This window comes from Phoenix dactylifera, chromosome 17, assembly GCF_009389715.1.
Source record: "Phoenix dactylifera cultivar Barhee BC4 chromosome 17, palm_55x_up_171113_PBpolish2nd_filt_p, whole genome shotgun sequence".
Lineage (NCBI taxonomy): Eukaryota > Viridiplantae > Streptophyta > Magnoliopsida > Arecales > Arecaceae > Phoenix > Phoenix dactylifera.
In genome coordinates, this window is record NC_052408.1 from 215795 (window position 1) to 238126 (window position 22332).

Below are 22332 nucleotides of genomic sequence, written 5' to 3' on the forward strand. Positions count from 1 at the left end.
TTTAGGCATGCCTTTAGTCCTAGATCAAAGTCAGAACAACTCTTGAATAATGTTTGTGAATCCTTTAACAAATACATAGTTAAGACCAGGGAGAAGCCAATCATCACCTTACTGGAGACCATTTGAAGAGTGTTGATGGCAAGGCTCCAGGAATTGAGGGAGGGGATCAACAAATTTGATGGTCAGATTTTTCCCAGGATTCAGATGAGATTAGAGAAAGCAAAGGTTAAAGCAATGGAATGCCATTGCACATGGGGAGGAGGGAGTATAGAATTGAGGTTGATCAGGCGAATGCAAGGTTTGTGGTGGACTTGGAAGGAAACACGTGCATGTAGAAGATGGGATCTATCTGATGTCCCATGCTGCCATGTTATGACAACAATACTATTCATGACAAAAAGATATTGAGAGTTTTATGAGCTATTGTTACTCCAAGAAAACTGTGAGGACCACTTATCTTACTTAATTTTTTTTATTCTATCCTCCCGGAGTTCATTTTCCGTGCGGGCGTATGTTTAGTCCCACATCGGTTATTCGCCGAGGAGATCTTTAATGCTTATATAGGACTAAGAAACCCAACTATTACCTTCCGGCTATCTATTTTGGGGGAAGTCCTGGATTGTACCAAATGGTATCAGAGTATAAGTGGATGAATCACAAGTTATAGAATCAGACATGACATGACTGTAGGTGGGTAGATGCTAGGACATAATTGGAACGTTAGTTTATGATGATTGTGACAAGTTATTCTAAATACTTGTAGGTTAGGATGCCTCAACGTCAGATGAAAAATACTACTAGTGGTGCTACTGATAAGGCACCAAGCCAACAAGATAGCAGCACACCCCAGCAGGTTGGTGGCACCCCTCAGTAGGAGGGAGTCGTCAATCTTGCTAGGAGAAAGCATTTACTGTTCGGGGATGTTGGGATGATAAAAAGATTATTTATGCATTATACATGTTGTAAAATGCGTCATTCAACTGGTGGCGGATGCTGGAATATAAATATGAGCAAAATAGAGAGCCACTCACTTAGGAAAGATTTCGAGGAACGTTCTATGATAAGTATTTTTCTTAGAGTGTAAGAATGCAGAAGAGCAAGAATTTATTCATCTAAAACAAAGGAATATGATCATTGTAGAATATGAAGCTAAATTTACCGAACTAGCTAAATTTGTTTCAAGGTTAGTTGAGGATGAGCTAGATCGAGTGCATAAATTTAAGATATAACTGAAGACTAAAATTAAAAAACAAGTGGTACCTTATGAGTTGACTACCTATGCAGCTGAGGTAAACAAAGCATTAATAATTGAAAGGAAAGTCAATGAAGCCCATGCAGAAAGAGAAAGAAATCAAAAGAAAAGAAATAGGTCGAACGAATCTCAAGGACAAAGTAACAGAAATACTGAGAGTTCAAATAAGAGATTAGCAAACGAAAATGCTGGACAGTCAGATGGCAACAAATGTTCTAGATGTGGTAACGCTCATGCAGAGAAGGATTGCCGTTGGAACATAGGTGCGTGCTTTGGTTGTGGTTAGAAGGGCCACAAAATAGCTGAATGTCCACAAAGGAAGAAGAATCAACCCGCCCAAACAACTGAACAAAATAAGGGTGGAAGTCAGAAGCTGTGGACCCAAGGAAGAGTTTATGCTCTCACACAGCAAGATGCACAAACTTCTGATGTGTTAGCAACAGGTATTAATCTAGTTTCAATATTTATTCTTATTTATTATTTAACTCAAGTACTATTCATACCCACTGCTTTTGTTAGATGACTTAAGGAGATGTAAGCCAACTGTCTAATTCAGTCGTTCTTAGTAGGATGACAATAGGGCTAAGTATTAGCTTTTGTGTATGAATGTGCACAGTAACTTAAAGCCTTTTGTGGAGTGAATGTGAATCACAACTGATACTTGGTTATTATTTGGATTGAAACTGGTTGGCATTGGTTGATACTTTGGTTGCTAATTTGGTTCATGCTTTTGTTGATACTTTTGGAATTTTGGGTATTACGAGTCATATTTTAATTGAAATTGATGTGTAGATCAAATTCTAGTTTATGTACAGCTCGAAACTGCATTATATTGTAATTGATGTGCAAATCAATGATAGGGAAACTTTTTGTACATCATAAATAAGAGTTGAGAGTTTTGGTTGTAATTGATGGGTAGATCATTGCCATTGAAACTTTGGTTGTAATTGAGACTATTTGCTGAAGTTGTAACTGTTTTACTGGCTGAAGTTGGGACTGTCATTGGTGAGTTTATTTGCACCGATTTGGTTCAAGAGGAATATTGAGACTGACATTGGTTAGTTTTTTTGCTGAGCATATTTGCTTTGTTTTACTGCATTGCTTGATAGGATCTTGTAACAGGATATAGTTTATTTGCTATGTCTAATTAGTCCTTGTAAATGTACAGATTGTAGTATAATATATATGCCTTCACATCTTTTGTAAATGTATAGTTTATTTACATTGATATATTATTTCGTTCATTATCAGGTTTCAGTTCATAAATGTACAGATTGCAGAGAAATATGCAATGGTATACAGGGAACTTATTGACATCACTAAACTTGAGAGGGTGCAAGTAATTATTATAAACTTGAGAGGGTGCATTGCATTATATGATTACTAGTACATAATATCCATAGACTTCTTTGGGTAGTTGAAATACACGACTATTCTAACTCATTATAGAGAGCAAGATTTCCTAACCTACTACATAAATACATGACAATCCCAACCCATTACACAGATCCCCAATCCCTGAATACCTTATTCCTTCACAACAATCCTAGCCCGTCAAAAGAGTCCCACTCTACCTTCTACTGCAACCATCAATCATGATACTAGCCAAAAACTAATTATAACACTACAACAAAAAAGGTGTCTGCCGACTCTAAATTACCGACGCTAGATAAAAGTGTCGGCACTTTTTTTTCTTGCGACAGTAAATGCCGACGCTTTGAGAAAGCGTCGGTACAAAATCTTCCGCCGACGCTTTTGACGCGTCGCATTGTTTAATCACCGACGCTTATAAGCGTCGGCATAAGGGAGAAATGCGACGACGCTTATAAGCGTCGTCGGACTTCATTTCTCCCACATCAAAACCCGATCGACCCTCTCCCTCCGCAGCCTTAAATCCCTACTATCCCTAGCTAGCTCACGCCGACCGACTCCCCCCTCCCTCCGCCGATCTCAGCCATTCCCCTCCTTCGTGCGACCCCAAATCGCGTTCCTCCGCCGCATCTCCTTCCCCTCCTCCCCCTCTCCGTTGGCCTCCTCTCTGTGGATATCTCCCGCCTCCTCCGCCGCAGATAAGCATCACGCGGCGTTTGAAGTTTGGAGCCGGCAAGGACAGGGACAAGGCCAGGTTTGGGATCTTCTTCTCTTGCTTCGATCTTTAAATTCTAGATGTTCTGGATCTTTAAATCCGTGCTCGCTTCTCGTCACCACACGTCCTCCGTCGTTGCTCCCGTGTCTATCTTTCCTTTCTTTCCCCACCTCTCGCCCGCTCTGTCGATCTTGATCTCAATCTCGACAGAAAGAAGGAGAAAATGGTGATGTTTACGGTGACTCGGAAGGAGATGTCTCCTTTTGAGGGGCAGAAGCCCGGGACTTCGGGCCTCAGAAAGAAGGTAATGATCGCCTATCGTAGATCTAGGGTTTCTTTGTTCATTTTTCTTTTTCCCTTGTAGATCTTGAGTTCTAACATAGGTATTGCCCCAATAGGTAAGACCTATGGTACTCAGAGTTCTAGCTATTGACTCAATTCAGAAGTGTATTGCCCCAATAATTGATTCCCCATTCTATGAGGCGGCCTGGAGTGTGCATCCTTTGGATGGATCAGGTAAAAAAGTCTTATAAGATTTTGCTAGTTTCTGAATGGCTAGAGGGAGGGATTGTGAGCAGTGAGCCAGTGATAATGCCAGTCATGGCATCTTTGGGAAGAAATTTGCCTAAGTAGTTAATCATGATACAGATGAAGAGGCTTGTTGCAGAAGTTTCTAAGTTTAACAGTATGAACTGATTAGTCTCTCATCAAGGCATTGCTTAAACCTAGGGTAGTAACTGCATAAGTTCTATTTTCATTAAATGAAGCATTGAGAAAATGAGAATATTACATGAAAATGCAAGATAGATGATGTGACTGTTGTGTTCAGGGGTAGTTAGTTTACTTTGTGTTAGTAAAGATCTAGAACTCCATTCTCAAAAATATGGTGAAAAATTTAGTTGGTCTAATATCACCATTACATGCAAAGCTTAAAAAAAATACAATGACGTATCCCCATAATTTGCATTTTAACCATAAAAAGAAAAAATATTCCAAAGTATGAGAATTCATGCCCTACCTTCTATTGGTTGTGAGAATAATTAAAGCTTAACACTGCACCTGTGAAAGGCATTATGTGGGCATAACATGTCTTGTATAATACAATGTTTAGGTGTCACATTATATGTAGCCTCCCCCATGAGCCTCAAGGCATTTTCAAAGAACTTTGCCTCAAGGCATGAGGCAAGATGAGCTTCCAGCCTACCAAAAAAATGTCTTGACCATGTTATCGTTACAGAATTTAGGATTTATGGTATGGATACCATAAGGAAGCCATGAATTTTGAAGGCTTAATTATATTCCAATGATTACCTTAAATAGGGATTAGTAGGTTGTAGGACATTTCTTATCCTTGGATAAGTGACCTTGTTAGGTGAGCAGTGTCTGCTTTGGCTCTATACACATAAAAGATAGGAGTGAGGATATAGTTTTTCCTCCTTTTTATTATTTCTCCTACATATACTTATAGCTTTAGACATATCACATAACCTAGTCTCTTTATTCACTTTTCCGGGTTTTTAAGGAAAGGTGATGTGTCCCAATTCCTCCCCTTCCGTGCCAACTCCTTATATTTGCATCTTCACAATAATTCTTTCTCTAGTTTTTAGCTTAGATTTAGTTTAATGAACCCAAAATAATCTGATGTCTTCATTATTTTCTATTAGGCACATTTGAAACCTCTAGGCTATGCATAATCATTTTCCAACAAAGGTTGATCCTAGATCAAATATTTTCCCTGGAAGTGATCAGGTACCTTAGTAGCTAGTCAAACTAAGAGCATTGGGTGATCCCCACAAGAAGTCCGTGCATAGCGGTGGAATCCTGAAAGTAGACTAGCAATATCATACATGCTAACAACCTTTTATTGAGGAGTGAAAAGTGACCCAACTAGATCCTACAGACTAACTTATAAGGAGAGAATGTCAAGAAACCATTTCTAATTGGAACTTTGTCTTCATGACCACATTCTTGGAACTTTGTCTTCATGACCACATTTCTAATTGCTTGCTGGTCTATAGAATGACCATACCAACACAAGCTACAGATCAGTAATGAAAGTTGGAAACAAGGTGTAAAAACCCTGTTAAGCTTCGTATTGAGTTATATGAGCTTGATTCAGGGTTGGTTCACCCATGCATCAGTCTCAAGGGGCTGCCTTGTACCAGATCACACTAAAAGGGTTGAACATGCATTTGCGCACCCCTGGATACTTGTTTATGACTACACAAGTTCCTATTGGAGGGTTAAATATGTCCGAGTACTATGGATCTATTACCAATCACATTATTGCTCCCAAATTAAAATATGCTGATACATTTTGTTTATCCTTTTTCAGCAGAAGACATTAGAGAATTTCAAGAACATTATCCTATTATCTTCGCCACAGGTATCGTTTCTTTCTCCATTAATAATAATGGCTTCTTCTTTCTCAGATAGTTTTAGTTTGCAGTGAGAGATATGGGATGATTATGCTGTTAACGTACTCTTGAAGGCATGCCATAATACACAGAAATATTGATGCAGACCTGAAAATCTTGTTCTCTTTCCTTCACCTTTCTAATTATATTTCCTTTCCCCACCGGGATTCTTCAGTTACTTTTTGTAATCAAGGATAAACAAATTTGGATGAGACCTACATGATTTTTCTTTAATTCCTTATTTCCTTTTGAACTGTCTTATAATCTTTTAGTCCTCTGTTGCAAATAATCTAAATTGAATTACATATTAACAAATGCATATGATCAGGCAATGGGGCATTAGCTTCTGTAAAAAATTGTATGTCTTTTACTTTCAAGGCTGATCACACTCTCACATGTTCGTATTCTAATTAAAATTTCTGCTGTTATTTGATAGTTACTTCTTCTGTAGAGATGGCTATGTCAACAAAAAACAACTGAATGCCTGGATATTGTGATGTTCTAGAACAACTCAAATAGATAAACTTGGAAACTTCTGCTAGAGAAAATGTTTTGATCCATATGAATTTAATGCAGTTCTTAAGTATATCTTTATTTTTACTGTATATTTGTGACCCTTTTCGTTGCCTAATCATGTACATAAAAAATAATAGTACCTGTACATGTGTATGGAATTGCCCCAGGATTCTTTTCCCTGGCTGACTTGGCTCCTGTATGGATAATTGTACCTGTACATTTTTTTGGTTTATTCTACCCTATAATGATTTTATAGGGTTAAAAAAAAAACGATCTCCTGCAACCCAATCCGCAACCCTATAATGCTTGAAATTTTCTGTCTGCTCTGGCCTAGTTGGAGAAAAGGTTTGTGATTCATCCACTGTTTTTAATATTTTATGATTTATACATTAGTTACTCTTGCATTTTTAAACAGATTTCAATTGCTTAAGTACTTGCTTAGGTAACAAAATGCACCGAGGAAAACGATTCAGAGATGTGGAGTTCCAGCAGTCTCAGGTGGGATCTTCTTCTGCTCAGTCCATGCGATCCCAGCAGCCCCAGCAGCACGAGTCCGAGTCTCAGCATGAGTTCCAGTCTCAGCAACATCCAGGCCAGGAGGTTATGGATGACTTGCATATCCAAGGTAATTTGATTTAAAGTGCATATATTAAGTTTATTTACAATCTAATTATTTTAATTAATTTGCCTCCAATGTTTTAATTATTATTTTTTATAGATGAACAAGGGAGAGTGAGGTTGACAGGGGTTCCTCTCGAGCACGGGATGTGTGGCAGCTTCGTGAGGATAAGAAGATGGTCGTCGAATGCAACGAACTAGGGCAGCCCATCAAGAGGGCTGGAAGCCTTTTATCAAGTTTCTTAGGATCAGTTGCGCGTAGGGGTCAGTTGTGTCCGCTCAACTATCATAAGTGGAATGATATGCTTCCTTCTTATAAAGTTGAGCTTCTTAAATTTGTACAGGTAAAGAATTGAATTTAATATTGTTAATTTGATAGCTACTGTATGTTAATTTGCTTACTATTATAAATTTAATTTTTTGATTTAATATTATTATAACATTCTTTTGTTTTGGTGTAGAAAAAGTTTGTGCTCCCTACAGAGAGCCATGATTGGGTGCTAAAGTCCCTCAACCGCAAATGAAAAGAACATAAGTCGAAGTTGAAGGCCGACTGGAAGCGCGAGGGTATGACAGAGGAGGAGGTTGCTCGTGTTTGTCCTCCTGATGTATACCATCGTCAGTGGAGGGAGCTTGTTCACTATTGGTTTTCCGAGAGAGGACAGGTTGTGTATTCTCTCTCAATACCTTATATAATGTTTAATATATTTAATATATTACAATGTTTAATTTTTTCGTGGTAGACATATTCTGACATTGGTCGAGCCGCACGAGCATCTCAGACAATTCCTCACACTTCATGCTCGAAGAGTTATGCGAGGCTCAGAGCTGAATTCGTAAGTTTTTTTGAAACTTTTTGAAACTCTTGTATCATATAGCATGTATGATGATATAGTTTTATAAGATGAAACTCTTCCAATATACTTTTTGTTGTAGATGGAAGACCATGGGAGGAAATCTGGTGAGGTGGAGTTCTATAAGATGACTCATACCCACCGAGATGGCAGCTTTGTCCGAGAGGAGTCGAGAGATATAGTTGTAGTATTTATTAATAATTTCTGCAATGATTTTTTATATATTTTAATTTTTCAAAAATTAATTTGATTGTTTTTGAGAGATATAGGACAGAGCTACATCCCTTATTTCAGAGCGTATCGGAGAGTCATCTTCAATCGGCAACACCAGAGGTGTCGAAGCTCAGGTGTTTACCGAGTTGATGGGCTCGGAGCGTTATGGTCGAGTGAGGGGTTATGGCGTTGGAGTTACCCCCACTCAGTTGTCTGCAGTGGGTAGATATACTCAAGATGTTAGACAGAGTAGTAGCACTGCAGAGGTTAATGATCTGAAGGCAGAGATAAAAGAGTTGAAGCAAAGCCACCAGACAGAGATGCAATCTTTGAGGGCTCAGATTAATCAGATTACATCTTTGTTGCATCAGTTTGTCCCTCCTCAGGTAAATTACTACATCTACTTGAACATTTTGCATAAGTACATATTTTTCTTAAAGAGTTTAATAATTTTCGTATTCTTAACTGCTTTAGTTTTTTTATTACAGGTTCATGATAGTTCATCTGCACGTAGAGATGGTGATGCTAGCGACCCCTGAAGCATTTATTTAGGAGTTTATATGTATTTTTTTATGCTTTTTGAAGTACATTGTAAACGTAAATTGATAGTATGAATGTAATTTGACAATATGAATGTTTAGATAAATATGTTTGATTTTGTGTATATCTCGCTTAGTGTGTGTGGCTTTGATTTTGTAAACAGGGTTTAGAAATTTTGAATTTTTTTTTTAAAAAATAAATATTCTAATGACGCTTTAAAGCGTCGTTAAAATTTCGACCAGAAATCAATTAGCGACGCTTTAAAGCGTTGTTAAAATTTCGACCAGAAATCAATTAGCGACGCTTTAAAGCGTCGCTAGCTGGAATTTAACGACGCTTTAAAGCGTCGGTAAATTGAGCATTTCCCGACGCTTTAAAGCGTCGTTAAATTTTTAGCTCGCGACGCTTTAAAGCGTCGCTAATTTTGCAATTGCCGACGCTAAAAGCGTCGGTAAAGCGTTGCTAATTTCTGACGCTTTTCGATGCGTCGGAAAACATTTTCTCCACCGTAGCATAGGCGACGCTTTGCCGACGCTTACGAAAGCGTCAGGATGGTTTTTAGCGACGCTTAAAAGCGTCGTTAAAGGCCAAAAAATGCATCGCTAATGACCATTATTCTTATAAAAAACCTCCAACCATCAACTATTATACCAACATACACCACATTAGACACTTCTTGTAAGCTTTATAGAACCAAAGCTCAATCTTGAGCTTTTTGGTTCATTGGAGAAGCCTGTTGATGATCTCCTTCTCGTGTGCAGTAAGTGGGAGGATCATGCTAGGAAAAATATTCACACCCCTGTTCACCTATAATGGGAAGAAATTATGAGCTTCAAAGTTGAGTTTGAGTGCAAAAGTGGGAGGATTGTGCCAGGAAATCTAACTTGAAGACCTAACTTGAAGAGGAATCGGAGATCAGGCCTGTTCCCATGAACAAAATGGCCCTTTGGTTGATAATTTGGTTCATGCTTTGTTGATACTTCTGGAATTTTGCATTTCACGATTCATATTTTTATTGAAATTGTTGTGTAGATCAAATTCTAGTTTATGTAGCTCGAAACTTGTATTGTACTTGATGTGCAAATAAATGATAGTGAAACTTTTTGTGCGTCACAGATGAGATTTGAGAGTTTTAGTTGTAATTGATATGTAGATCAATGCTATTGAAACTGTTGTGTATCACAATTGTGAATTGTTGGATTGTAATTGAGACTGTTTGCTCAAGTTGCAACTGTTTTACTGGCTAAACTTGAGATTGCCATTGGTCAGCTTATTAGCACCTTGGTTCCAGAGGAATGTTGAAACTGATATTGGTTAGTTTTATTGCCAAGCATATTTGCTTTGTTTTACTGCTTAGTTTACTTGATTGGAGCTTGTAACAGGACATAGTTTATTTGCTATGTCTAATTAGTCTCTGTAAATATATAGATTGTAGTCAAATATATATGCTTTCATATCGTTTGCAAATGTAAATTTTATTTGCATTGATGTATTATTTCGTTCATTATCAGATTCAGTTCATAAATGTACTGATTGAAAAGAAATATGCAATAGTATATAGGGAATTTATTGACATTACTAAACTTGAGAGGGTGCAAGTAACTGTTATAAACTCGAGAGGGTCAAGTCTTACCTATAAACTTGAGAGGGTGCAAGTGACACTATTATAAACTTTAACTCAGCTGAAGTGCATTTCATTACATGATTACGAGAACATGGATTTCATGGACTTCTTTGGGTAATTGAAATACATAACAAACCCAACCCATTACGGAGAACATGATTTCCTCACATATTACATAAATACATGACAATCCCAACCCATTACATAGATCTTTAATCCCTGAATACCATATTCCTTTATGACAATTGTAGCCCATCAGAAGAGTCTTAATATACCTTCTATTGCAGCCATTAACCATAACACTAGCCAAAAGCCATAAAAGCTCTAGCCATCAACTATGATGCAAATATACACCATATTAGATACTTTTTGTCAGCTTTGTAGAACCATAACTCAATTTCAAGCTTCTTGGTTCATTGGAGAAGCCTATTGATGATCTACTTCTTGCATGCAAGAATGGGAGGATCATGCTCGGAAAGGTACCCACATACCATGTTCATCTATAATCAGAGGTGGCCCAATACATTTGGGGGCCTTAGGTGAACTCATTAGAAGAGGCTTTTTTTATTATTATTTAAATAATAAATTTTTTTTAATAAGTATAAAAATATTTTAAAATTTTTATTTAAAAATAATTCATCTAGCTTTCTGAGAAGCAAAATTACTAATTAAACTTTTATACGCAAGATCCATTAAAATACTATTTTCAATCGATAATATAGCTAATCCATTTAATCTTTCTTGTGACATAGTTGATCGCAAATAAGATTTTATCAACTTTAATTTTAAAAAACTTCTTTCAACAGAAGCAACTGTTACAGGTATTGTTAATAATATCCTATATGCAATGCATGCATTTGGAAAAGAATCTATTTTTTTTATAAAACTTAAAATATCAATAGGGGTACCAGTTTCTGTTCGTAAAAATTCTTTTAAAATTTTTAACTCTGAAAACAGATCAATACCATCAATATCAGAATATTCACCATGCTTTAAAAAGTTTTCAAGATTAAGACAACATTTTTTCAAATCATCTTCATTCAAAGATTTTAACTTTCTAAAATTAAACAAAAAACCAAAAATATTTTCATATATGGTAAATTGTTCCAACCTATTTTGAATTGAAAAAAATAGCTTGATCTACTATATATAAAAAGTAATCAATTTTAAAAGATTCTTTAGCTGATCTTGTTATCTCATCATCATTATTTTCATCAAAATATTTCTTTCTACGGATCACACGTTTTTCACGAAATATAGGTTCTATTTTTATTTCATTTGCAATTTCTTTAGATGAATTCAAAGCATTCATGAATCCATTTTTCCTATAACTTTTCAAATAAGAAAGAAGACCTTTTAATTGATCTATAGCAACATCAATATGCATGTCTTTAGATTGTAAAATCTTACTAACTGAGTTAACAGAAAACAATATATCGTGCCAAACATTTATGCCTAATAAAAATTCCAAAATTTCAATCTCATATGTAGCTAAACATGTGGCTTCACTCTTTATTTTAGGATCTTCACTAGTTTCCGCTAATTGAACTAAAGCATCTCTTATTTTAGGAGCTTGGTTTTTAATTGCTTTGACACTTTCAATACGACTTTCCCAACGTGTTTGTGACAAGGGTTTAAGAGTTAATGTGGATATATTATCTTGTAAAATTTTCCATCATTTTGTAGAAGAAGAAAATAAGGTATAAATTCGTTGTATAACTCTAAAAAAAGATATAGCCTTAGGACACGAGTTAGCAGTATCACATAATACTAAATTCAAGTTATGACATCCACATGGTGTGTAAAATGCTCTAGGATTTATATCTAATAATTTTCTTTGTACACCTTGATGTTTTCCTTTCATATTAGATCCGTTGTCATACCCTTGTCCTCTTATATCATTAACCTCAAGTTTATGTTTTTCTATTATATTTATAAGTTCATTAAAAAGGCCCTTTTCAGAGGTATCATCTACTTCTAAAAATTCTAAAAAATATTATTCTACTTTTACTGAACTTGTTGAAGTATCTACATATCTTAAAACTAGGATTATTTGTTCCTGATAGCTTGCATCAAGAGTGCAATCAAGTATTACAGAAAAATATTTTGCTTCTTTAATCTTTTTAAGTATTATAGCTTTAATTTCAGATGCTAACATTTGAATCAATTCATTTTGAATATTATGACCTAAATAATGATTGTGAATTTCACCATGTTGAATGCGTCGAATATGTTCTTGCATTATTGGATCAAATTCTGCAATCGTTTTAATAAAACTTAGAAAATCTCCGTTATTGTTTTGATAGACTTTTCATTCTTTCCTCGAAATGCTAAATTATTTTTTGCAAGATTTTTTACGACAGCAATAATTCTAAATAGAACTTTTTTCCAATGATCCTTCTCTTGGTTTATTTGTTCTTGGAGACTTTTATCAATTGTATTATTTTTTAGCAATCTCACTTCTAAATCAATCCATCTATTCATGCTAATGATATGTTCATTAGTTGTTTCATGACTTTTAAGCTTGATACCTAGATTTTTTCAATCCCTACTTCCTTCATTGACTAATTGACTCGTGCTAGGCTTTGAATCAAATAATTTACAGCAAAAATAATATACTCTATCCAAATCTTTCGAATACACTAACCATTTTCTATCATGTTTTTCACCATTAGGTAACTTACAAATATAATATATCGTAGAGAAGTGTCTATTGTTTTCATCCTTAGGAAAATGAAAATCATAATCCCTAATTGGACCTCTTTCTACTATTAGATCTCTAAATTTTATATCAATCATTTTCCATTGACCAGGATCATATAAATTTGTAGGAATAGAACTAGTTTCACAATCTTTTTCTTTGTTTATCCTATCTCCATCTGATTCTTCATTGTGTTCTTCACTAGATATTGTTTCACTAGCAATCTCATTTTTTAACTCTATTTCGGGTGCCTGTTCTATTGCTAATTCTTGAGTTGAATTTGATGTAGTGTTATATTTGTTTGTAACAACAAATCTATCTAGAGCTCCTTTTTGAGATTGAATGAGTTTATTGATTTTTTTTTTTTTTTGAGTTTTTCATACCCACAGTCATATTTTCTATTAGACATTTTAATCTATAAATAATATTATCAAACTAAGCAATTAAAAAAACACCACAAACAAATCAAATTATAAAAAAGTTAAAAATGATAAAACTCAATTGTATCAAGAAAAATAAACTCGGGTCCCGACAAGTAGTGCCGAACTTAATTGTGCCGAGAAGAGGTGGGATAGTTTCGAACTCGACGGCAAGAAGTGGCCGAATAGTGCTGAACCGCTGAAGTCACAACCAATCTATAATTGGACCAAAAAATAACCAATTCTAAATTAATTACTTGACTAAATAAAAATTAATTGGACCAAAAATTAATTAATAAACTAAGTAACTAACTCACCTGCCTCACACTCACAGTGAACCGCCGAACCGAGATCAGTGGGAACCGTCGAACCGGGAACTTGGGATTTGGGAAGTGGGAGGAGGTCAGGACTCGGGAGGTGGGAGGAGGTCGGGAACCAAAAACCCCGAGGAGGCCGGAGCGGCGGAGGAGCTGAGGAGAGGCGGGAGGAGGTCGGAGCGGCGGAGGAGCTGAGGACCCCGTGGGCCTGTGATCGTGGTCAGTGGGTGGGGGCTTTCCCTGGGCCGGGAGGAGGTTGGAGACTCGGAAGAGCCGAGGAGGAAGTCGGAAGTTGGGAGGCCTCGCCACCTCGGTCGCCGCAGAGCCCGGATGTCGGAGGAGCCGAGGATGGCGACTCGGCGAGGAGAGTTGGAGACTGGAGACGACGGGAGGCCTGAGCTGAGGAGGCCGGAGCTCGGAGCCGAGGAGGAGGCAGCACGGACTGCATGGTGGACCGTGGACTTTAGAGCGGTCCGAGCGGAGCCGAGGAGGCCAGAGGACGGGAGGAGCCGAGGACGGCGACGTCGGCGAGGAGAGCTGGAGAGGACTGAGAGCCGAGCTTAAAATCGGTTCTTTTGCGCTCTGCAAGCCGATTCTGCCGAGAACCAGAGAAGGTTCAGGCATTAAAAAGGCAGGCCGCAGGCGGCAGAGAAGGGGGGAGCTGGGGAGGAAATGCCCATGGGCCGTTGCCCGTTGCTTGTCGACGACTTGACGTTGCCCGTTGCTTATCGACGACTCGACGTTGCCCGTTGCTTGTCGACGACTCGACGTTGGCCGAAGGGACGCACTGTAGCGGCGTACGGGCGGAGCCCGGTAGCCGTCGCCCAGTCTCCGTCTGCCAGACGACACTGCCCAGCTTAGACTTTAGCCTTTCACATCCGTCGCCGGTCGCCCACTCCCCATCTGCCATAGCGCCATTAATTAAGCAATAATATAAAAAAAAACCAAGCCTTGGCTGGGTGGGGGCCTTCCCTAGGCCGGGGGCCTTAGGGGACCACCTCGGTCGCCTAAGGCTTGAGCCGACACTGTCTATAATGGCAAGAAATTATGACCTTCAAAGTTGAGTTCGAGTGCAAAAGTGGGAGGATCGTGCTAGGAAATCAGTTTACTTCATATATTGAAAATTCATAGAAGCGTCGACTAGGATTTGCTACCATCCACAACATCTTAAGTGGGGCCCTTCGTATGCAATGGCAGAATCAAACTTGATACCTCGAAGAGAAAGAGGAACCAAAGACCTAACTTGAAGAGGAACAGGAGATGGGGCCTGAATGGCCTGCTCCTATGAAGAAAACATATATGAGCCAAAGCCCTAAGTTCCTTCTATTTGGCACCAAATTAATAGATAGCGCCATTAGGAGATTCCACCAAAACATGGATATTTAAGTCCTAAAACTCTCATGTGACTCTCACATGATGGAAACCAATGAGCGTAGGTAAATGGAGATGGATGGTGGGATTACATATTGTATCATTTAACTAATTTTAGGTACCATTTGAAACTTTTTAAATTCAAGAGGTACTGAGTGAAAATAGCCCCAAGTTGAAAGGGTGCCTGTAATTTTGGCTATAATTTACTATTAAGCATAATGAAGTAGATTACGCACATCAGATCATTTAATGATCCAATACATAAGGCTTATTGGATCTATTGCAATTATGGTTCACCTAGAAATTGTTATATTGTTTCTATTATTTTAGAACAATGTTATAAAAGAAAATCTACTAAAATAAATTCATAACATTGAAAAATCTTGTCTGGATTGAGGTATGTGAAGTATATTGTCCTAAGAACGTAATTCGCCCCCTTGCAGCGATCTCATCTCTACGATGCAATAATCTAGCTCAGCTCCAAACGAGCACGATCGCTGAAAGGCTTGATCCGAAAGAATTCTTCAGTTGCCCAGAAAAGAAAGAAAAAGTGGAAGAAGAAGGACGGAGAAGAAGAGAGTACTGTGCTGTGAAAGCAAAGTCATTATCTCAGAAACAATCTTAAAGTAGAGAAAAGTATGTCATATTCGGATGTATCCCGGAAGAATCTATTTATATACTCTATCATGATGCCTGAAGGGACATGATATAATTCTAAAAATACATAATGTTTCAAAAATACCGTATCTTTTCAGAAACCAACGTTTTCTTTCGAAGAGACGTTACTCTTCTAAAAGAGGCGTCCGAAAAACATAAGTACTTTAAAGCATTTAATTAAACGATTTTAGAGAAATCCAACAGGATCCACATGATATCATGTGTGATGCAGAACATTGAAAGGCATTTTTGGCGCATATCTTCATACAGATCCCAAGGCTCACACTGCATCAGATCATCAAACGGTCCATCATCTATTGGACTTTTTCTTGACCACGATAGCCCCAAAGCTATTAAAATGCATCCTCTGAGTATGACCCTTCAATGCAACTTGCATTAGAATGCAAGTCCACCTCGAAATCATGTAGAAGGCGACGTCCATGCGATAGTGGAAACTTCTTGTTCTTGCCGGCTAGTTGGTGCAACTACGGCATTCATCCACGAACTACCATCGACCTTGCAGGTGTCCCCATCTAATTCCACGTACGTTTGCCATGACTCTCCAACCCCAGGGAAAAGATGGAACAAAATGAAAGGATGTGGTTGCTTTTGGAACGAGTCAACCTTGAGGCCAACGTACCTTTTTTTTTTTCTTTCGTTTTTCCGGTTATCGTTCTCTCCGTAATGTCGTCTTCTATAATCATACCAATCAAACCAGCCATGCCTAAAAAGTGATGAAACCCAACTAGGACTTGTCACCAACCACTAAATGCCAGCCCGGCCCTGAAGCATGTGCAGGCAAGGAGAGTCTCTCTCTTTCTCTCTCTCTCTCACACTCACTCACTTTCAATTAACTTGGTCCATTACTGATGCAGCACGAAATCTTTCATTCATGCAAATTTCTCCGTGACTTTTCAATATCTACAGCTATGTTTGGATGAGTTGGAAGTGAATAATATATGCAGAACGGTGCTTCAGATAGCGACAAAGTAGCCCTTAAAGATCACCTCAGTTACCTAGAAAAGAAGAACTTAAAGCTAAACAGTAGTGTTACTTATTTACACTAAAAGTGGATGTCTAAGCAGTTATGTTTATATTGTATCTTTTCGATCTAGGTTTTGTTAATTATGTTGTAATCTACAAACTTTGTCGTGCACTGTAGCTCCTCTTTCTACCAAAAAAAAAAAAAATGTCTACGATATGTATTTCTCATGTATCTTTTTTAATCAATAATGTAGTTATTTGCTACCACCAAGAATTAAACTAGGGATCTCTCTTATGAAAAGTTATGTAGCAACCAACTGAGCTCACAGCTATTGATTATATATTCATCGAAATAGATATTCCACCTGCAACTCATGCAAATAGTCTATGCCTAATCTTTGGTTCTTTGTAAGTTAACTATATATTTATTGTCGCATATTTAATTTTACTTTCATGATATGAAGCTTCGTAGGTTTGGTCATCTTTAATTCATAACTGCAGATGCTAGTCAAATTTGGATTAGGTATATGTAGGATTTGGAGATATTGCTACCTCCTATCCTTTAATACCTTTTACTTTTCCAACTAGCAAAACCCATGCTCACCGCACAGGACTCTCAAAAGCCCCCAAAACTAAAACCTTGTAGGCATTTGAAAAAAAAAGGACCTTTGTAGACCTGCTTGATTGGCTAATATATAACAATAGACCAATATTTTTTATAAATGAAATTTTAATACAAAAAGTATAAGAAACCAAAAACCTAGGAGGTCAGCACTACTTGCAAAAAAATTTCAACTTGAATATTACTAAAATTAGATGTACTGATACGCTAATTATTATTTTCTGTTTTCTTGTTTTCTTTATGTGTGTCATTAAAAGTATAAAATTTACGGTATCTTTAGTCCATGTCACTAAATTTGTAAAGACCGTTAGTTCATTGTTAAAATTGACAACAACAATATATATATATGTAGCATTCTTCATATCTATAACTCAAATAATATATATATATATATATATATATATATATATTAAAGTTAATATGAATAAAGTTGAAACTTTTTTTTTAATATTTGTATCTGAAAAGAAAAAAATATAAAACCTCATATGAATATAATATATTAAAAAATATAGAATCTAATATAGAAGTTTACTTCCAAATCCCCTCTATATATTTAAAGCATAAATAGTTAGACAAAGATATAGTGATTTTACCTATCAATTAATGAATTGCACATGTAAGTAATGGTGTAAAAGAAGATATCAAATAACTAATTACTTTGTGATTTCACTATAAAGCATAAATTATCATGTAACATGTTAATACTTGCCAAGCTAAAAGTCATTTAAACATAACTAAACAAAATCGGCACTTTCTTACAAACATTATAACAAACCAGATCCTCTTCGTCATATTAATTACATACATATACATAAATATATACATACATATATACATCCAAATAACGAAAGAAAGATAAAGACTGTTACAATAGGTTATTCTATATTATAGCTGATTGTCATAAAAGACAAAGTTTTACATTATATATATATATATATATATATATATATATATATATATATATATATATATATATATATAATTCCTACATAACATTTTAATGGCCATTGTTATGTGCAAGTTGTCGGTAAATGTATTCCACCTATGGTTTTAAAGAGTGGTCATTCTAACACTATAATGGCCATTACAACAATTCTAAAGAGCCAATAATATTATATTTATATTAATCATAAATATTTAAATAATGATCATAATTTTACCAAACTTGTATAATGGCAATTTATATATAATTGTCACTGTTTATCGTTTATAAAACAATATTTTTAAAAATTCAAAATTTTGTTTCAAGTTCCCTCCCAAAAGCATGATATAACTTGGAATTTTCTTTCTTTTATTGGGTAAAGAGTAACTTGAAAAATAATACATTATTATTCTACTTTGCCTATTACTTTTTGTTAAATATTATTATAATAATTTTTATTTTAATTTCAATACTTAGTGTTGCTGCTGAGAACTTACTGGCCATCTAATCTAGTAGCTTTTGACTATGAGTAGCCCCTCTGTTGTTGATAGATAGCTTAAAAGATTTCATCATTTTTTTTGTGCCTCGGGGACTCTTTCAAATATTTGATGGACTGCTGCTATATGTTGTTGGCTCGATAAGATGGATAAGTGTGATAACAATTTCTAGGCTTCGTGGTGAGAAGCACGACGACACTAAAGAGCTCGATGGTCGGATGCTCTGGTCGGAATTAGATAAATTAAGCAGAGCTCGATCGTTGCAGTTGAGATTGTTGTCAGATGGCAGCACTCTAATCTGAAACAGTACAGAGCAAAGAAGGCCTCTAGCCGAAATGTACCTGATGGAGAACCCTTCGATGCTTAAATTAGCATAGTAATCAGAAAGTAGGAGGAAATTATCTTTCAGTCTATGAGGACGTTCTTCTTCCTTACCTCCTTTGCCTCTTTTTTTTTTCTATGTCTGGTGGAGGAGCCTACATACCACTAGAGAATTAGGGCATACGGGTCGATCAAAAATGACAAGCTTGAGTATGGCTTGGACATCAAGCGTGAATACTTCGCAAGTGGATGATATTCTGCCTGTCATATCGGTGAGATCTCGATAATCACTAGGTCTTCCAGTTAGGATACGACCAGCAATGAAGAGCTCTTGATATGTAAACTCGGTGGTTTGGCGCTGGGCCTGCCTAGTGGCTGCTCCCGATCTACCATGTGTTGGCACCATGGTGTGTTTTAATTGGTTGGATCTTCTGGTTAGCTGTAGCCGATTTGGAGGCGTATCACTTAGTATAACACGAGGCTATTTTTAAGAAAAGAAAAAATTACATGGGGCTAGATCCTCTTTAATTTTTGTTTGAATTGCAAAGGTCTCCCTATGGGTCATGCCCATGCAGGCATGATGAATTGTCACAATTGAAATTGCTGGTTCGTCACAAGGGGTGCCAGCATGGGTGTGCCCTATGGTGCTTCAGAGGGTTTTGCTTGTGCTATAAGTTGCAATGAATCCTTGATACCATGGAACCTCCTAGGGTGAAGATTTGGTGGATGCCTAGCTAGGGTCTTGAAGAGTCAATGGTTGGTCGTGGCCTAGCTAGGCCATGGCATGATGTTGGAGTACTCACAAAGCTTGATATTTGGCATGGTGATGGACCACTAGGATGTGTGGATACTTAAAAAATTCTCATCGTTTGAGAAGGGGTGCAGTTCTTTGGATACATTACTAACTCCCCTGGACTCATAAGACACAAGTCTGTCATGGTATAGTCATAGGGCAAGGCAGTGCCACACCTATATGGTCTTGCTTGAGGGCATTTAGGAAAATGTTGGTTGATGAGCTAGCCATATTGCATGGTAAGGATTTTCATAAGGTTTTGCCATGTGAAGTTATTCAGCTACCCCATGCATACTTGATCTCTATAGTAGAGCATGGATGTAATAGGGGACTAGTCAGCAAGGGTTTAACCTACATTGACAGACAAGTTTTATAAGCATTGTATAATATGATCTTACAAGGATCCATGAAAGCTGGTTGGCCATAAGACATAGGTGTGGCTTAAGGAATATTGGACAAATCATATGCCTTAGAGTTGGGCCAAGAATCAAGGATGACCAAGTGGGTCATGCCAAGGAGAGGATAGTGTAACATAAGGTTTTGTTAATCGATAATATTTACTTGATGAATAGACTTAGATTTTAGTTCCATGGTAGTGTATAGTGATGTGTGAGCAGGTTGTGGTCAAAGAATGTTAGACAACATTGCCATAGACTTTGGAGACTATGGTAATGCATAGCAATGTTTGAACTAACCGTTAACATTGTTGAACAATATGACCATAGATGGAAAGACATACGAAGGATGCAGGATCGAGATCATGGTACGAGAGCTTGTGGGATAGCTTGGATAATGGAATTCAGGAGAGCTTGATCACGCACAATCAACTGTGGCTTCAAAGGGCTATGGGGCATATCAGCTTGATAGTTCAGCTAAACAATGCTAGAAGATAGTTTCCTATAACCTCATGCATAGAGGCAGCTTTGCAATTTGTGTCATGTGGACTTGGTCTATGTATTTCAAAGGGCAGTGTGGTGGCTTGCAGATTTGTGGCACACTGCATATGTTATGGTACAAAAGTACTTTACTAGGCATTGAGATATCTAAGTAGGCCATCCTTAGCTTATGGAGCAAAGCTATTGAATCAACATAGAGGTGCCTAGTTGTGAAGCACTCATGAGAAGAGTCACGAAGATCGCATGAGCATTGCGGTTGACCTGAAGGGTCAGGTTGTTTGTAGGTACTCAAGGGACTCGAATATGTTCAATTTGACAGAGGTACTATGCAGGAACATAGAGATATATGCTTGGTTGTGTGGCTAGATTGTTGCCTATATATATGTCTAAGGAAAGAACTCAGAAGGGTTGGCCTTGGTGTGTGGCATGTTGGAGCACTGCACAGATGTTTGGGTATAGAAAATACCCATCCCATAATAGCGAGGCATAAAGTGCATGTATCATGTGTGGCCTATACAATCACAAGCCACCATGTGATCCATCAATTGATTGTGATTCATGGTGGGCTTTGTTCAATTTGAGGTGGGTCATTCAAGTAGCCTTGTGTTAAGAGGCACGATGGGTGAAGGAATAAAAGCAAAGAAGAAGGTCTATGTTAGAATAAAAGAATCTATCCCGATAACTGCCACTAGGCTAAAGAATATTTCTAGTAGAAGAATAGCATGCAAGGAGAGCATATATCCCTAAATGATATAATGATAATTAGTACTTAATTGGAAATTCAAGGTCCAAACTACTAACAAATTATGCGTTGTTAAAAATTTTAGAATGTCCTAAGAAAGGAACATGCCTCAAAATATGATACCACATATATTAAATAGAAATAACAACAAACATGCAGGGTTTTAAGTGCTGACCGATCATCTAATAATCTAGCTTGATCATTGGAAAAAAAATGAGTTCGGACTATAAATTTAGAACCAAAGAAACTATATGGTTGGTTTCAGATGCGCCAAATTTGAAGTATAAACTCAATAGATTGTTCAACAACATTTTAGTTTCTCAAATACATAGATATGGGTTTTGTAATAATGAGAAAATTTCATATTCGAATGCAACCCTGCCAAAAAGTAGGCATTGGACCTGCTTCACCGATAACCGGAAAGAAAAAGTGGTGTTTGAACTGTTTTCTTTATAGCATTTCATATATGCCACCATGGCTCTTTATAGCATTTCAATATATTAATTTCTCAAAAACAATTACGAACATCTTTTGATTAGGCACAGAGTGCTAAATATAAGGCAATTAGAATCAAAATTTTGTGCATAAATGGTTATAAAAATCAATTAACATTAACTAAAAATTGCTCGATATCATAAAAACAAACAAATGCCGTTGTGAACATGAAGATTAAATAGATCAAATTAATATTACAAGGTTGTTATATGAAGATGTTGTAGAAAGGTACCAATTTTAAAAATATTACATGATTATTAATATTCTTTGTAAAGGAAAGAGAAGGAGACCCACCTATATTATCCACACAATTCGAATTTTTGTGGATGCACCATCTAAGTCTCAACTTGGAACATCTGGTTTTTAAGCAAAGGGATGTGACCATTGGAATACACCTCAACTCATAAATGACTATTAAAAGTTCAAATATAGATTTCCAACCAACTGAACTTGATATAGAATAATCATTTTTTAA

At 36.8% G+C, this 22332-nt stretch overlaps 2 protein-coding genes across 4 annotated transcripts; both read left to right on the top strand.

The window, feature by feature from the left end:
- The first annotated feature begins 5364 nt into the window (after positions 1 to 5364).
- LOC120104156 lies at positions 5365 to 7244 on the top strand. Of its 2 annotated transcripts, none has more exons than XM_039114686.1 (3): positions 5365 to 5724; positions 6714 to 6896; positions 6990 to 7244. In XM_039114686.1, the coding sequence occupies exons 1-3, from the start codon at positions 5643 to 5645 to the stop codon at positions 7088 to 7090; spliced, it is 366 nt and encodes a 121-aa protein (XP_038970614.1). In that variant the 5' UTR covers positions 5365 to 5642; the 3' UTR covers positions 7091 to 7244. The 2 variants fall into 2 exon arrangements, with proteins under 2 accessions (XP_038970614.1, XP_038970615.1); XM_039114687.1 differs by lacking the exon at positions 5365 to 5724 and adding an exon at positions 5860 to 6616.
- Positions 7245 to 7405: 161 nt separating this feature from the next.
- On the top strand, positions 7406 to 8510 carry LOC120104308. Of its 2 annotated transcripts, none has more exons than XM_039115232.1 (5): positions 7406 to 7554; positions 7633 to 7725; positions 7826 to 7927; positions 8013 to 8342; positions 8445 to 8510. In XM_039115232.1, the coding sequence occupies exons 1-5, from the start codon at positions 7459 to 7461 to the stop codon at positions 8493 to 8495; spliced, it is 672 nt and encodes a 223-aa protein (XP_038971160.1). In that variant the 5' UTR covers positions 7406 to 7458; the 3' UTR covers positions 8496 to 8510. The 2 variants fall into 2 exon arrangements, with proteins under 2 accessions (XP_038971160.1, XP_038971161.1); XM_039115233.1 differs by having other exon boundaries at positions 7410 to 7554; positions 8471 to 8504.
- Positions 8511 to 22332: the final 13822 nt, after the last annotated feature.